At 66.1% G+C, this 14,892-nt stretch overlaps 1 protein-coding gene across 16 annotated transcripts in view; it reads right to left on the bottom strand.

Moving 5' to 3' along the window:
• NFIX (nuclear factor I X) overlaps positions 1–14,892 on the bottom strand; it is a 156,242-nt gene that overhangs the window by 8,133 nt on the left and 133,217 nt on the right. For 6 of the 16 annotated variants that reach the window (XM_024101300.3, XM_024101301.3, XM_024101302.3 and 3 more), the window contains 4 exons: positions 12,865–12,987; positions 10,785–10,960; positions 8,814–8,961; positions 4,121–4,212 (listed from right to left, as the gene is read on the bottom strand). In XM_024101300.3, the coding sequence (XP_023957068.1) occupies positions 4,121–4,212; positions 8,814–8,961; positions 10,785–10,960; positions 12,865–12,987 (539 nt within the window). The remainder of the gene's footprint in view (positions 1–4,120; positions 4,213–8,813; positions 8,962–10,784; positions 10,961–12,864; positions 12,988–14,892) is intronic. The other 10 variants (XM_065575922.1, XM_065575923.1, XM_065575924.1 and 7 more) reach the window with 3 other exon arrangements.

The raw sequence follows: 14,892 nt of genomic DNA, 5'->3' as shown, positions 1-14,892 counted from the left end.
TGCACCGGCTGCACGACTGCAAACCGAGCCCTGTGGGTTGGGGGGGTCCTGGCTGCGGATCCTAGCTCCCGCCAGCGGAGAGGTTGGGGGCGTCAGAGCAGAGGTGGTATCCCTGGGAAGAGGGGGAAGAGGCTGGGCCACAGAGTGACTTGAGAAAATCTTGGTGGGAAAAGGGGAACGGCATGAACTGGCTGCGTGTGGCTGGAGCCTGCAGGTGGGGGGATGTGCCACCAGGAGGCGCTCTCTGACCAGCCAGCAGCGCTGCCCAGGGATTCCCCTGCTCTGAGCTGGGGTCTCTCCGCCAGGCGGGGAGATCCAGCCAGGCTGTTTCCTCTTTCCCCATCTCGTCTCTCTTCCCCTCTGCTGGGGCCCGGCGGCTCCCGGGCACGCGGCTCCCAGGCTCCGACTGGAGCCGAGGAAGGTGCCTGGTGCTCACAAGTGCCAGGGACAGGGCAGCTGCTGCCCGGGGGGGGGCATTGGGGTCTTGGTTGGTCTCCGGGGGACCTACCCTGGGACCTCATAACACACCTGGACCAGCCTGTCACAGCTCCTCAGAACACGCAATGACGAAGCCACACGGCACCTGCGGGGCAGAGCCAGGACAGAGCCCAGGTGCCTGGTGCCCAGTCTGACCAGGCCCTGCTCTAACCACTACACCCCACTCCCCTCCCAGAGCCGGGACAGAGCCCAGGAGCCCTGGTGCCCAGTCCTGCCCTGCTCTAGTCACTACACCAGGGGTGGGCAAATCTTTTTGGCCCGAGGGCCACATCTGGGCATGGAAATCGTATGCCGGGCCATGAATGCTCACGAAATTGGGGGTTGGGGTGAGGGAGGGGGTGAGGGCTCTGGCTGGAGGTGCAGGCTCTGGGGTGGGGCCAGGGCTGAGGTGTTTGGGGTGCAGGAGGGGGCTCCAGGCTGCGGGGCAGGGCGCTCTGGGCTGGGGCTGAGGTGTTTGGGGTGCAGGAGGGGGTTCTGGGCTGGGGTGCGGGGCAGGGCGCTCTGGGCTGGGGCTGAGGCGTTTGGAGTGCGGGATGGGGTATGTGAGGCCTCCGGCTGGCGGTGTCGGCTCTGGGGTGGGCCCAGAAATGAGAAGTTCAGGGTACAGGAGGCTCTGGCCTGGGACAGGGGATTGGGGCACAGGGAGGGTTGAGGGCTCTGGGATGGGGGTTTGGGGTGCAGGAGGGTGCTCCGGGCTGGGACCGAGGGGTTCGGAGAGTGGGAGGGGGTATGTGAGGGCTCCGGCTGGGGGTGCGGGCTCTGGGGTGGGGCTGAGGATGACGGGTTTGGGGTGTAGGAGGGTGCTCCGGGCTGGGACCGAGGGGTTTGGAGAGCAGGAGGGGGGTCAGGGCTGGGACAGGGGGTTGGGATACAGGAGGGGGTCAGGGGTGCAGGCTCCGGGCGGTGCTTACCTCAGATGGCTCCCGGAAGCACCGGCGTGTCCCCCCTCCGGCTCCTACGTGGAGGCGCGGCCAGGCGGCTCTGCGTGCTGCCCCGTCCGCAGGCACCGCCCCTGTAGCTCCCATTGGCCGCAGTTCCCGGCCAGTGGGAGCTGTGGAACTGGTGCTGGGGCGGGGACAGCGTGTGGAGCCCCCTGGCTGCCCCTACATGTAGGAGCTGGAGCAGGGACATGCCGGTGCTTCCGGGAGCTGCGGCAGGCGCAGAGCGGGGAAAGCCCCCGACCCTGCTCCCCGGCGGGAGCTCCAGGGCCGGATTAAAAGGTCTGACGGGCCAGACGTGGCCCGCGGGCCGTAGTTTGCCCAGCCGTGCACTACACCCCCTTCCCCTCCCCCCCACTCCGCGAGCTGGGGGAGAACCCAGGAGTCCTGCCCATCACTCACTGGCCAAACCCTCAGCCAAGCAGGCACGAGTTCATCCTCAAGCTAAAGCTTCTGATTGGCCGAGAGGCACAATGATGTCTGACCTTCCCAGCCAATCAGGAGGCACCGGGCCAATAACCCCATTAGAGCCCAGTCTCCACAACCGAGGGAGGAGCACCCCTAGGCCACCCACTCTGTAATTGGCCAGAGCCTGAGACATGCACCTCCCCTAAGCCAATCTGAAGGTAGCTGCTCAAGAACGGGCCAGGTAGTCCACAGCACCATGGGCCAATCAGAGGACAGGGATAAATCTGGGGTGCCCCCTCCTTCCCCATGTCCCCCCCACCTCGACCTGCCCCCCCCAGAGGCAGGCTGGGTCCCTATGGGGGCTGCCAGCCCTGAGTCTGGTGGGAGCCGTGTGGGGACGCTCAAAGCCGAACGGGGAGATCCACGCGCCGGGGGATGCTGGAGGAGCCCCGGTCCCCGGGCACTGCCCCCTCCTGGTGGGACCCCGTGGTTGCTCCCATGGCCCCTGGTTGGGCGAGGGCCGGCTCCCAAGCGTAACCCCCACAGCCGGGACGGGGCGACCACGCCGATCTACCTCCTGGGATCACACGCCCTGCCCGGGGAGAGCAGGGCCAGATCCCCCCGACCCCACCCCACTGACCCCCCCGCCATCCCAGCCCCCCCCTTTTGTCCTCCCTCCATCTGCTGTGGAGTTACTATGGGACCCCAGCGGAGCAGGGACAGGCCGGGGGCGCTCAGCTAAGGGACCCCCGCATGCGACGGGGCCGTGAAACCCCCACGCGAGAGAAGGAAGGAGAAATCACAGAGGGAGGGAGGGAAAGGGAGGAGGCCGGAGGGACAGCCAGACGGACGGAGGAGTGAGGGCTACAGCCCCCCAGGCAGGGAGGCTCTCGGGGACCAGGCTGGGGACCGGGTGAGGGCCCATGGGGCAGGCTGAGCCCCCCCCATCCCCCCTACTCCTCTCGGCCCGGCCCTTTGTTTCCCTTTCTCCAGCCCCCAAGTCCAAGTTCATCAGGGTGTGACATCATGTCTGGTTGCTCAGGGAAACCAGACGGGTCAGACGTGACTCTGGTTATGGGATGGGGGCGGAGCCCCTGGTCCCCCCGTCCCCCCCCCCCCAAGTTCAGTGAAGTTTAGGAAGAAGGGAACAGAGCCAGACCCTGCAGCCAAACCTCAGTCGGGGCAGACTGGTGGGGGAGGAGAGTGGGAAGACTGGAGGGGGGGAGGGGCTGTATCTCTATCTCCCCCCAATGTCATTTTTCCCTGGGGGGGCGTTAACACATGGCTCCACAGGGCCCCTTTGGAGTTGGGGGCAGCCCCAGGGTTCCTGCCCTGCTGGGACGGGACAGTGGCTGGGGGGTGTCAATTCTCCTGAAACTCCCAGGGATGCGGGAGGTGGTGGGGGGTTCACCTTTACGCCCAGAGTGGGGGGCATTCACCCATAGGCGTCCATTGCACCCCTTTCCCTGCCTGCCCCACTCCTGGAGCAACTCAGGCCCCCGGGGGTGCAGGGGGAGACAGGGGCACTGGGGCCTGCCCCGGGTATCAGCACGCTCCTATTACAGGGAGCAGGCACACAGCCTCCTGCTCCCCCTACCCGCCTGCTCCCCCACCCCCCCGTGCTCCCTCAATAACCCCCCCACAGAGCGAGTCTACGAAACAACCCCACCAGAGGGGACCCTGCCAGCCACCAGACCTCACCACACCTGCCTCGCTAGTCACCCCTTCAGTTTTACAAGCACCCAGAAGTGACCCCAAAACACACACACCCTTCCCCAGCCCCTTGAGGCCAAGGCCCCCCAAACCTCCCTTGCCAAGGGCTGGGCCTCTCCGTGGGCTGCTCAGGGCACAGCCCCAGGGCTGGGGTCACCTGCTCAGCCAGGGATTTATTGGCTAATTGTCCAATTAACTTAGTGCAGGGCCCAAGCCAGAGGACGGCCTCAGGGACACCCCATGCTGGGCCAGGGCCCTCCATGGGGGATGTGGCACAGCCAGTAGAACCCAGGAGTCCTGGCTCCCAGCCCCCTGCCCTGACCACTGCACCCCGCTCCCCTCCCCGAGCTGGAATAGAACCCAGGAGTCCTGGCTCCCAGCCCCCCTGCCCTGACCACTGCACCCCACTCCCCTCCCCGGGATAGAACCCAGGAGTCCTGGCTCCCGGCCCCCTGCTCTGACCACTCCAGGTTTTGGGGATGTTGCCATGGCGATGTGGGCACGGCCGATGCCCCAGACATCAGCCCCCCGATGGGAACCCCCCCAGAGTCGCCCGCTCCTACCTGAGACTGCTGGGGGATGTTTAGAAAGTTGCCGTCCCGGGGTCCGATGCCGACAAACCGGTTGGCAGTGGAGGAGCCTGGCGCTGCGAATGCTGCAGGGGAGAGAGGCAGAGGGCGTGAGGGGGCTGGGGGAACAGTATTGGGGGCTGCAGGGGAGGACGTTAGAAGCTGGGGCTGGAGAAGGGAGGGGTTTAGGGATCTGGGGGGAGGGCATTAGGGGGCTGGAGGGGAGGACAGTGAGGTCTGGGGGAGGGGGAGGGCACTGGGGTCAGGGGGAGGGTGTTAGGGGTTGGGGAGGGTGTTAGGGATTGGGGGGAGGGCATTGGGGTCTGGGGAGAGGGGGAGGATGTTAGGGGTCTTGGGGGAGGGGAAGGGTGTTAGGGGGCTCGTGAGGAGGGTGTTGGGGCAGGGGGAAGGTGCTAGGGGGCTGTGGGGGAGGGCATTGGGGGCCGTGGCCATCACTGGGATGAGAGAGGGTGATATGGGGCAGACACGCCCCTGGCAGGGCTGAGCTCCACCCCCCTGCCCCATACAAAGCACTGGGCAGAGGGATCCATAGGGACAGGAGGGCTGGGAGGGGGGGTGTTTGAAGGGCGCTGCTCCAGGTCCAACATCCCCAAAATAATTCTCCTCAAAAGCGGGTGACCGTCATGATCCCTCAGGAGATGGGTCAATATCAGGGTTGCAGGTCGGGAGTGAGGGGCACCAGCAGGGCTCGGGGGGGCAGGGCAGGGCTAGCAGGGGCTGCAGGTCGGCAGTGAGGGGCACCAGCAGAGCTGGGGGGGCAGGGCTGGGCTAGCAGGGGGCTGCGGGTCGGGAGTGAGGGGCACCGGCAGAGCTGGGGGGCAGGGCTGGGCTAGCAGGGGCTGCAGGTCGGCAGTGAGGGGCACCGGCAGAGCTGTGTGTTGGGGGAGGATGAACCATTGTTCTCGGGGTGGGGGGGGATGTGCAGTTAGTTCGCCCCCCCATGATGTGTCCCAGTTTAGCTTCCCGCCGTGGGGGCAGGGCCATGTGCAGAGCAGCTGCCCCAGGCCTCAGGCGCCCTCCCCCGGGGCGCTCCTGGCCCAGCCGACGCCCGTGTATGGAGCTTGCAGGGCCCTGCCCCACAGGTCCCCTGGGCCTCGTGCCCCTGCCAGAAATAACTGAGCTCAGGCCTCTGGCATTCGGGGCTGGGGGGCATCGCTGGGCACGGGGGGGCTGGAACCTGGGGATCCGGGCTGGGGCAGAGCTGGGGGCAGGGGGAGATCACAGCCTGGCACATCCCCCCGGGGCTTCCAGACCGAGCCCCACGTACCCGCCAGGCCGAGCCCCACGTACACGCCAGGCCGAGCCCCACGTACCCGCCAGGCCGGGGCCAGGCCCCACGTACCCGCCAGACCGAGCCCCACGTACCCGCCAGGCCGGGGCCAGGCCCCACGTACCCACCAGGCTGGGCCCCACCTACCCGCCAGGCCGGGGCCAGGCCCCACGTACACGCCAGGCCGAGCCCCACGTACCCGCCAGACCGGGCCCCACGTACCCGCCAGGCCGGGGCCAGGCCCCACGTACCCACCAGGCTGGGCCCCACCTACCCGCCAGGCCGGGGCCAGGCCCCACGTACACGCCAGGCCGAGCCCCACGTACCCGCCAGACCGGGCCCCACGTACCCGCCAGGCCGGGGCCAGGCCCCACGTACACGCCAGGCCGAGCCCCACGTACCCGCCAGGCCGAGCCCCACGTACCCGCCAGGCCGGGGCCGAGCCCCACGTACCCGCCAGACCGAGCCCCACGCACCTGCCAGGCCGAGCCCCATGTACCCGCCAGGCCGGGGCCAGGCCCCACGTACCCGCCAGGCCGAGCCCCACGTACCCGCCAGGCCGGGGCCAGGCCCCACGTACCCGCCAGACCGAGCCCCACGCACCTGCCAGGCCGAGCCCCACGTACCCGCCAGGCCGGGGCCAGGCCCCACGTACCCGCCAGGCCGGCCGTTCCTGGGCAAAGGGCAGAGACCCCAGCTGGGGCCTGGTGCAGCGTCCCTGGCTGTTGGAGACTGCAGGCAGCCAGGGTCACCTGCCCCCCACTGCCAGCCACTCTCCCCCTGCAGCCCCACGGCTGCTGGTGCCCAGGCAAAGCTGTCCAGGCAGGGTGGGCGGCCGGGCCGCCATCAGCCCCTTGCCGGCCCCATCAGCCTCTGGAGGCTTCCACTCCCCCGCTGGGCTGCCAGCTGCAGGGTGGGGGGGACAGAGGCACCTGCCCTCCCAAAGGGGAGTGGGACAGATCCCGGCCAGCAGGGGCAGCGTCCGGAGCAGCACAAATCCCTCCCCCCACCCCCAAAAAGCTGGATTCTTCCTTACCTGTCCTCCGCCCGCCCGCCTGGCAGGAGTGGGCGCAGCCGCAGCAGGCACGCGCCAGAGACACCCCCCCGCCCGCCCCCCACAACCGCCCCGGCCGGACTGAATGGAGAATGCAAACGGGAGGGGATGTCATGGGGACGGATGGAAAGAGTCCAAAAAAGAAAGAAAGAAGGAAAGAAAGACAAAGGAAAATGGAAGAGATGCCCCCCCAGTACACACACCTAGCGCCCCCCCATACACACACCTAGCACTGCCCTCCCAGTACACACACCTAGCGCCCCCCCATTCACACACCTAGCACTGCCCCCCCAGTACACACACTTAACGCTGCCCGGGAGAGGCCACAGAGCCCTGGGAACAGAACCCAGGCGTCCTGGCTCCCAGCCCCACCCCCTGCTCTAGCCACTAGACCCCACTCTCCTCCAAGAGGACCCAGGAGTCCTGGCTCCCAGCCCCACTCCTGCTCTAGCCACTAGACCCCAGCCCCTTCCTCCCCAGGCGGGGGATTGGACCCAGGAGTCCTGGCGAAGGTAGCCTGCTATGGAGCTGAACTGGGAGGGGATACGGTCGACATCCGCTGACCCCCGGTCCTCTTCCTCCCCACACACACTCCTGGGCACTGCCAGTCCGGGGGGGGGGGGGGGGGGCGGTATTTTAATGGGTATTTTTCTTTCCTTTTGTTTAGCCCTGCCCCCGAGAGTTGCCATGGCAACCGACAAAATAATAATAAAACAGAACAAAACAAAGAACCCCAAAGGCGGCCGAGCCGGCGGCTACTGCATCTTACGCGGGTGGGATGGATGGCGGCGGGTGAGGGCAGGCGAACGAGAACGCACAACACTCGATGATGGCATGAAGCCCTGCCCCACTCGGGCCCGCTGGCAGCCGGCTACCCCCTGCCTGCCCCCTATGTACTCCCTGCCTGCCCTCTGGCTACACCCTACCTGCCCCCTATGTACCCCCCGCCTGCCCTCTGGCTACCCCCTGCCTGCCCCCTATGTATCCCCCGCCTGCCCCCTAACTACCACCTAACTACCCCCTGCCTGCCCTCCAGCTACACCCTACCTGCCCCCTAACTATCCCCTGCTTGCCCTCCGGCTACCCCCTACCTGCCCCCTACCTGCCTTCCGGCTACCCCCTCCTGTCCCCTATGTACTCCTACCTGCCCCCTAATTACCCCCTGCCTGACATACGGCTACCCCCTGCCTGTCCCCTATGTACCCCCTGCCTGCCCTCCGTCTACCTTCTACCTGCTCCCTACCTACCCCCTGCCTGCCCTCCAGCTACCCCCTACCTACCTCCTATGTACTCCTATCTACCCCCCTATGTATCCCCTGCCTACCCTCCAGCCACCCCCTACCTACCCCCTATTTGCCCCCTGCCTGCTCTCCAGCTACTCCCTACCTACCCCCATGTACCCCCGCCTGCCATCCCACCTGCCCCCTACCTACCCACCTTCTCATCCCTCTACCACAAACTCCCATCCATCCATCTCCGTACACATACCCCCATCCATCCATCCATCTCTGTACACATACCCCCATCCATCCATCTCGGTACACATACCCCTATCCATCCATCCATCCATCCATCCATCCATCCATCTCCGTACACATACCCCCATCCCCATACACACACACCCATCCATCCATCTCCATACACATACCCCTATCCATCCATCCATCTCCATACACATACCCCCATCCATCCATCCATCCATCCATCTTCGTACACACACCCCATCTATCCATCCAGCCATCTCCATACACACAGACCCATTCATCCATCTATCTTCATACACACACACCCATCCATCCATCTCCGTACACACCCCATCCATCCATCCATCTCCATACACACATCCCCATCCATCCATCCATCTCCATACACACATCCCCATCCATCCATCCATCTCCATACACATACCCCTATCCATCCACCATCCATCCATCCATCTCCGTACACACATCCCCATCCATCCATCCATCCATCTCCGTACACACATCCCCATCCATCCATCCATCCATCTCCGTACACACACCCCCATCCATCCATCTCGGTACACACACCCCCATCCATCCATCCATCCATCCATCCATCCATCCATCCATCTCCATACACATACCCCTATCCATCCACCATCCATCCATCCATCCATCTCCATACTCCCATCCATCCCCATCCCCAGACACATCCCTACCCCCATGTATCTAAGCTTCACATTCCCCTTCAGCTGTCCCTTTTCCCCCTTCCCCTCCCCCCTCTCCCCGGCGGCCTGGCTGGTGGCTCCGTGCGTGAGGACCAGGCTGGGGGTGGGTTTGCCTGGGGGGTTGTGTTGTCGCTGTCGGGCGTCCACTTACAGGGTGATGTAGGTGTCGGCGCTCCGCCCTCTGGGTTAGTGCTGGTGGATTTTGTGTCAGGCATTGGAAGGGGCACAGGTCTGGCCACAGGTGGGGGCGGCGGCAGCAAAAATGAGCCCGTGACTTTGCCCTGGCCGCTAGCGTTAGGCTGCGAACAACATAAATACAAGGATGCGTGAACGGCGAGCCGAGACAAGGCAACGGTAAAGATGCAGTACCGGCCGGCGGCGCCGGGACGGGGCGCTGGGGCTTGCTTTGTTCCGGTGTTTTATTGGGGGCGCTTTTCCTCCAAAAAATCCTTTTTTTACCAAAAAAAAATGGACTTGTTTTAAAAAAAGCAAAGGGTGGGAAGAGTGTGTCTGTCCGTCCATCGCTGGCCTGTCCCCCCACGCCCTGGCTAGGCCCTGCCCTCTGCCCCCTTCGCACCCTCGACCTGCTGCCCCCCTGCCAGATCTCCATGGATGAGCCACGGGCCGGGCCATCGCTCGCCTGGTTGTTCACTCGCTGGCCGTGGGCAATGGCATCTCCCCTCCACGCAGAACCCGGGGAAGTGCCACCTGGTGTGAACCGGCCGTCCCGTCCCTCCGTCTTCAGGGCTCCAGGCTGGAAAGGACAGGTCCGTGGTGGAGCCAAGGGACCGGTGCTGGGCATGCCCGGGAGAGTGACGGAGGGGGAGGCGGGGAGAGGAGCGTGATCTGCGAAGGCTGGCCCAGAGCGGGACCGGCAGGGAAGAGCCAAGGAGCAGGGTGTTGAAGATGCGTCTTCTCTGCCCGACGTCCTGCCCTGGTTTCTCCCCGGGGGCATGACTCAAGGCTGTCTCTGCGCTGGGCTCCAGATATTTAACGCCAGCCGCTGTGATGGGCACGGCCCTCCCAGCCCTGGCGCTGCCCCGGCGCGTGAGCAGGCCGTGGCGTGAGCCAACTGTCCATAGTGGCGATTGGTGGTGGGACGTCTCCTGTAGGCACAACCCTCCAGAGCTTCAGAGCCCCCTGCGGCCGGTGCCAGGGCAAGGGCTGCACATGGCCTCCGGCGGGAGGCATTCGCGGGCCGAGAGTGGGTGTCCCAGAGGCACCCCGAGGGGCACCAGCCACCCCCGGAGGGCGGAGCTGATTGTGTCCTAGGCACGGATCACTGAGTGCCCCCGTCCCGTGCTCCTGGGGGACCCCTAAGGCCATGCCCAGGACAGTTCCCCTATCCCGCAGGAGCCGGCCCGAGGCGCAGTCTCCATGGCAACGTATCACTCCAGCAGTCTGGCTTTAGGTGGAGAGAGTCGCCCGCGACAGACGTCGCACTGCTGAGGCCCCGCCCCCAGAAGCTGCTCTGAGGCCCCGCCCCCAGGCCCTACTCTGAGAACCCCGCCCCCTAGGGTCTGCTCTCAGGCCCTGCCTCCTAAGACCTGCTCTGAGGCCCCGCCCCCTAGGACATGCCCCCTAGGACACTGTGATGCTGAGGCCCCACCCCGTAGAACTCCACAATGCTGAGAGGCCCCTCCCCCTAAAACCTGCCCTGTGAGGCCCCGCCCCCCAGAACCTGCCCCGGGGGGCCCCATCCCCATAGCACTTTATCTTCTAGAACTCCTCACGTTCCAGAGTGACGCCGGTTCTAGGCTGCCGGTTTCCGGAACCTTCTAGATGCTGCAGGCTAGCGCGTCCCAGTGGCTGTGACGGGACGTAGGTGGGCCCAGAGCCCTGCCTTCGACTCGGCCCCCCCACCCTGGAGCTCCAGCACCCCTAACATGCCATGTTCCCTCTTGGCCCCTTAGCTGCCCCCACAATCCCAATACAGAGCAGTCCCTGCGTTACATCACCCCCCGACGCCCCGACCGGGATCACACTGCCTGCCCCCCACAGACAGAGAGAGAGACAGAGAGAGAGGAGAGGAGAGGAGAGCCGTGGGGGGGCCTTGTTCGCTGGCCAGCGCCCTTCCCGCCCCGGAGGCAGCATCCGGAGGGCCGTGGCCGGCGGTGCTCACCTGCCCGGTGCCCTGGCCCGACCCGTCGGAGCAGACGAACTGCACGAACTCCTTGAGCGAGTCCTGGCCATGGTGATGGTGGTAGCGGATGGTCGGGTGGGTGAAGTAGGGGCTGGACTGCTGGATGATGGAGGTCGACGGGAAGTGCAGGGCCGAGGCTGTTGCCCGGGGGCTTCCTGGGACGGGGAGAGAGAAAGGGGGGCGGGGGGGTCAGGGGTCTGCTGGTAACAGCTGATGTGTGCCCCCCCACCCTCTCAGCAGTTCAGGCCCTGTCCTCTCGCTCCCTACCCCCCCTCACCCACCCGCTGGGCCCTCCAAGCTTCAAGGCCCCACCCGCTGGCGGAGGAGCCGAGCCCCACGTCCTGGTCTCTCTCCCCGTTCACGGTCCTGCCAGAAGGCAGGGCCGGGGCGTCATTCCACGCCTCCTCTCCGAGAGACTCCCCGAGGGCTGGGAACCTGGGCGCCGGCCCTGACGGACCAGCCAGCAGGCGCCACCCAGACGCCGGCCCCGACGGACCAGCCAGTGGGCGCCACCCAGACGCTGGCCTGGACGGACCAGCCAGTGGGCGCCACCCAGACGCTGGCCTGGACGGACCAGCCAGCGGGCACCACCTGGGCACCAGCCCAGACGGACCAGCCAGTGGGCACCAACCGGGCACCGGCCCCGACGGACCAGCCAGCGGGCAGTACCCAGATGCCGGCCCTGACGGACCAGTCAGTGGGCGGCACTCGGGCGCACTTGCCGCTATAGGGCTCGGGAACTGGCAGAGGGTGCGGCACCGGGGGGCAGCGCTGCGGCTCCCAGTCAGCCGGGCTTCCTCCTCAGGGGGACCCCACCTGGGGGGGCCACGTCAGCTGAGTGCGTGGGGGGGCCAAGTCCTAGAGACCGAGTCGTGGTTGGCCCTTCGAGTGAAATGCTCCCCAGACACCCCCACCCCCTCTGACACCTCCAGACATCCCCTGCCACCACCGCCCCCCAGTCACATCCCTGCCCCTTCATACGCCCCCACACTGGTCACCCCCCCAATTACCCCCTGTCCCTTCACGGCCCCCACCCCAGTCACACCCCCACTGCCCCTGGAGAGACCCAATGACCAAGACTCCACCGAGCGGGGCCTGCGTGAGCCCCCCAGGAGCTGCGCAGACGTCCCACCGGCAAAGACCGAGGAACCCCCGAGCAAACCCACAGGAAGGGCTGAGTCTTGCTGGTGCCCCTCGCTCCCGACCTGCAGCCCCTGCTAGCCCAGGCCTGCCCCCCCCCCGCCCTGCCAGTGCCCCTCACTCCCGACCCGCAGCCCCTGCTAGCCCAGCCCTGGCCCCCCCCGCCCTGCCGGTGCCCCTCACTCCCGACCCACAGCCCCTGCTAGCCCAGGCCTAGGCCCCCCCCGCGCCCTGCCGGTGCCCCTCACTCCCGATCCAAGAGAAGTATTTCCTAGCCCAGAGAAGTGCCGGGTGATGGACCATTCCCCCAAGGGGGGCAGGTAAGAGCCCTGTCCCATGGGGAACAGGCTCCTGGGAGTGTCCCCTCATCACCTTGCTGGCACCAGGCCACAGGCGGCTGGCTGGGGTCCCGGGCTCGCTGGTCGCTGGAGGCTCCCTGCGCGCTATGGTGCTGGCATGGTCCCCCAACAGTTGGGACCCAGGCATCCTAGCCTGCGGGGACCAGTAACCACGGCTCCACTTGCTCCCCAGGAGACAAAGGGACCCCCTTGGCTACATGCGGCAGGCCAGCTCCTGATCCCAGCAATGCCAGAGTCACTCCACCAAAATCCCAACTTGTCCAGATCTGTCTAAATCCTGGCTATTCTGGAGTCACTCTGGATTAACTCCTCCAAGATCCCAGCTATTCTGGAGTCACTCTGGAGTCACTCTAATAATCCCTACTCAGGCGATGATCGCCTAATGCAGCATAAAATCTGCCCTTTCCCCCCGCATCCTTAACCCTTTAGCTGCCTCGACAGAGGAGAGACAGAGACAGAGAGAGGAAAAGCGAGCGAGATCGGGTGCCAGAACCACGGTGGCTTGGAGGGAAGGGTCCCTGTCCCCCACCCCATCCCAGGATAGCGGCTTTGGTTCTCACCTGGTCTGACTCCTGCAAGGACCGGCAGCGGGTGGTGGCTGAAAGCCATTCTTGGGGAGGTGGTGTGGGTGGAGAGGGCGCTGCAGAAATCCAGCTTCCCTGACTTCTTTAGGGAAGCCGGTCCTGGCGAGGAATCAGCGAGAGAGGGCAGGGTTAACAGGCGGAAAGATGGATTAGTATCCTGCTTAGGTCGCCACTGCTTGGCCTGGGCCCCAGCCGCTGCCCTGCCCTCGCTGCCCTGCCCTCACTGCCCTGCAGGTCCCTGCCCATCAGGCCCCTCCGGGGGCCTGGACTTTCCCGGCTAACTCCGGTGTCTCCCTCGCCCTGGGCGTCCCCACGATCCCGCCATTGGCTTTCAGGGCCCCCCTTGGCTACAAAGGCCCGTGTGTTGTTTGGAAGCCTGGATCCGCGGTGCTCTGATTTGCCTCCTGGGATCTGAGCCTCAGGCCTCCGCCTGCAGGGCCGGACTCTGATGTTCACGTCTTTCAGCCGCAATTTTCCCGCAGTCATGTGACTCCAGCCGCTGGAGATTTATGGACGGCCCCAAGCCCGGCGGGTAACGACACTGACCAGGTGTCGTCGCTTGGATCCCCCAGGCCCGGGCCAGTCCACCCCCCCCACTGCCACCCCTCTTCCCTCGCCAGATCGGCATCTCCTGCCTCCCCAGGCTCTGGGGTGTCTCCATTTGGGGGAGGGGGTCCACGCGCCAGCCCCCCGAGGCTGGATTTGCAGGTGGGCTGAGCATGGAAGCTCCCACCGATCTCAGGGGTCAGCACTGAAGGGGTCCCCCCTGGGCAATGGGTGCTGCTGGCAGGAGGCCCCCGGGGTCTCTATGAGCACAGCGGGGCTGGGGGGAGGGTCAGGGCATCCCCGACACCCCCAGCCCCAAGACAGAGGGAGACGCCCCACCAGGGCTGGGTGGGGGGAAGAGGAGGCAGAAGACACCGGCCGTGGGAGCCTCCCCAACCTCCCACTGAGTGCCACAGCGCCACAGGCCCTCACGCTCACCCCAGAGGTGGCTGCATCCCATTGCGCTGAGTGCAAATGAATCGCTTTGGGACTGAAGGGGGCTGTATAAATGACAAGGGGTCACACCGTCAACCGGGCTGGCTGGGGGCAGGGGGGTGTCAGGGAACGGGACACGGGGCCTTTCCCCTCTAGGGGGCGCCAGGTCTGATCTGGCCTTAGGGCAGGGGACTGGCTGGCTGGTGGGGGGACCCAGGGCCTTTCCCCTCTTGGGGGCGTGGGACCAGTGAGCACAGGGCTGCTGGCAGTGGGGGGTCTGGGATGGGGGAGACGCTGGGGTGGGCTGGGAGGTTCTCCCTGCAGCTGCCCCCACCCAGGGACGCCTGCAGGAGTCGGAGGCCGGGGCTGCCAAGAGCTGAGGTGGACGAGTGGGCGCTGTAATGCCAGCGGGTGGCACAGATCACCGCCCATCTCCCGCACCCTGGGCTCAGCCGGTCCCTGCTCCTCTTGTCCCGCCCGAGGGGGCCTCCGGGGCCCAGGGAGCGCGAGAGGCTCCACCAGGAGCCTGCCTTCTTGTGCCAGCTGCCTGGCACCTGATCTCGGAGGAGCTGCCAGCCAGCTGCGAACACCTGTGCCCGCCAGATGGCTGCCAGGCCCCGCCAGCCCCGCAGCTGTGCCGCGGAACGGGCCATTTGTCGGGGACAAACCCAACGTGGCGGGGGGAGGGGGAACGCGACACGATCCTCATCTCCGCGCCAGGCAGGGCCTGCTGGTGCCCGGGCAGCTGGTGGGGGAGAGAGATCCCCATGATCACCTGCTTGGGGGGGGGCACAGGCCTTGGCGTTGTCTGCATCTAGAGGGACCAGAGGTCCCGGTTTTATAGGGACATCCTGAGATTCGGGGCTTTGTCTTGTACCGGCGTCTCCCCCCGTCTGATTTCGCCCTCCTGCTATCAGGTCGCCCTAGCTGCACCCTCCGGGGGACCCTATCAAACTGGCCATGGGGCACAGTCCGGCCTGGGCTGCGGGTCGGGAGTAAGGGGCACCGGCAGAGCTGTGATGG

The sequence above is a fragment of the Chrysemys picta genome, chromosome 22 (genome assembly GCF_011386835.1).
Source record: "Chrysemys picta bellii isolate R12L10 chromosome 22, ASM1138683v2, whole genome shotgun sequence".
NCBI classification, from domain to species: domain Eukaryota; kingdom Metazoa; phylum Chordata; order Testudines; family Emydidae; genus Chrysemys; species Chrysemys picta.
The sequence above is the reverse complement of the archived record's forward strand: the minus strand, read 5'-3'. Positions and strand labels throughout refer to the sequence as shown.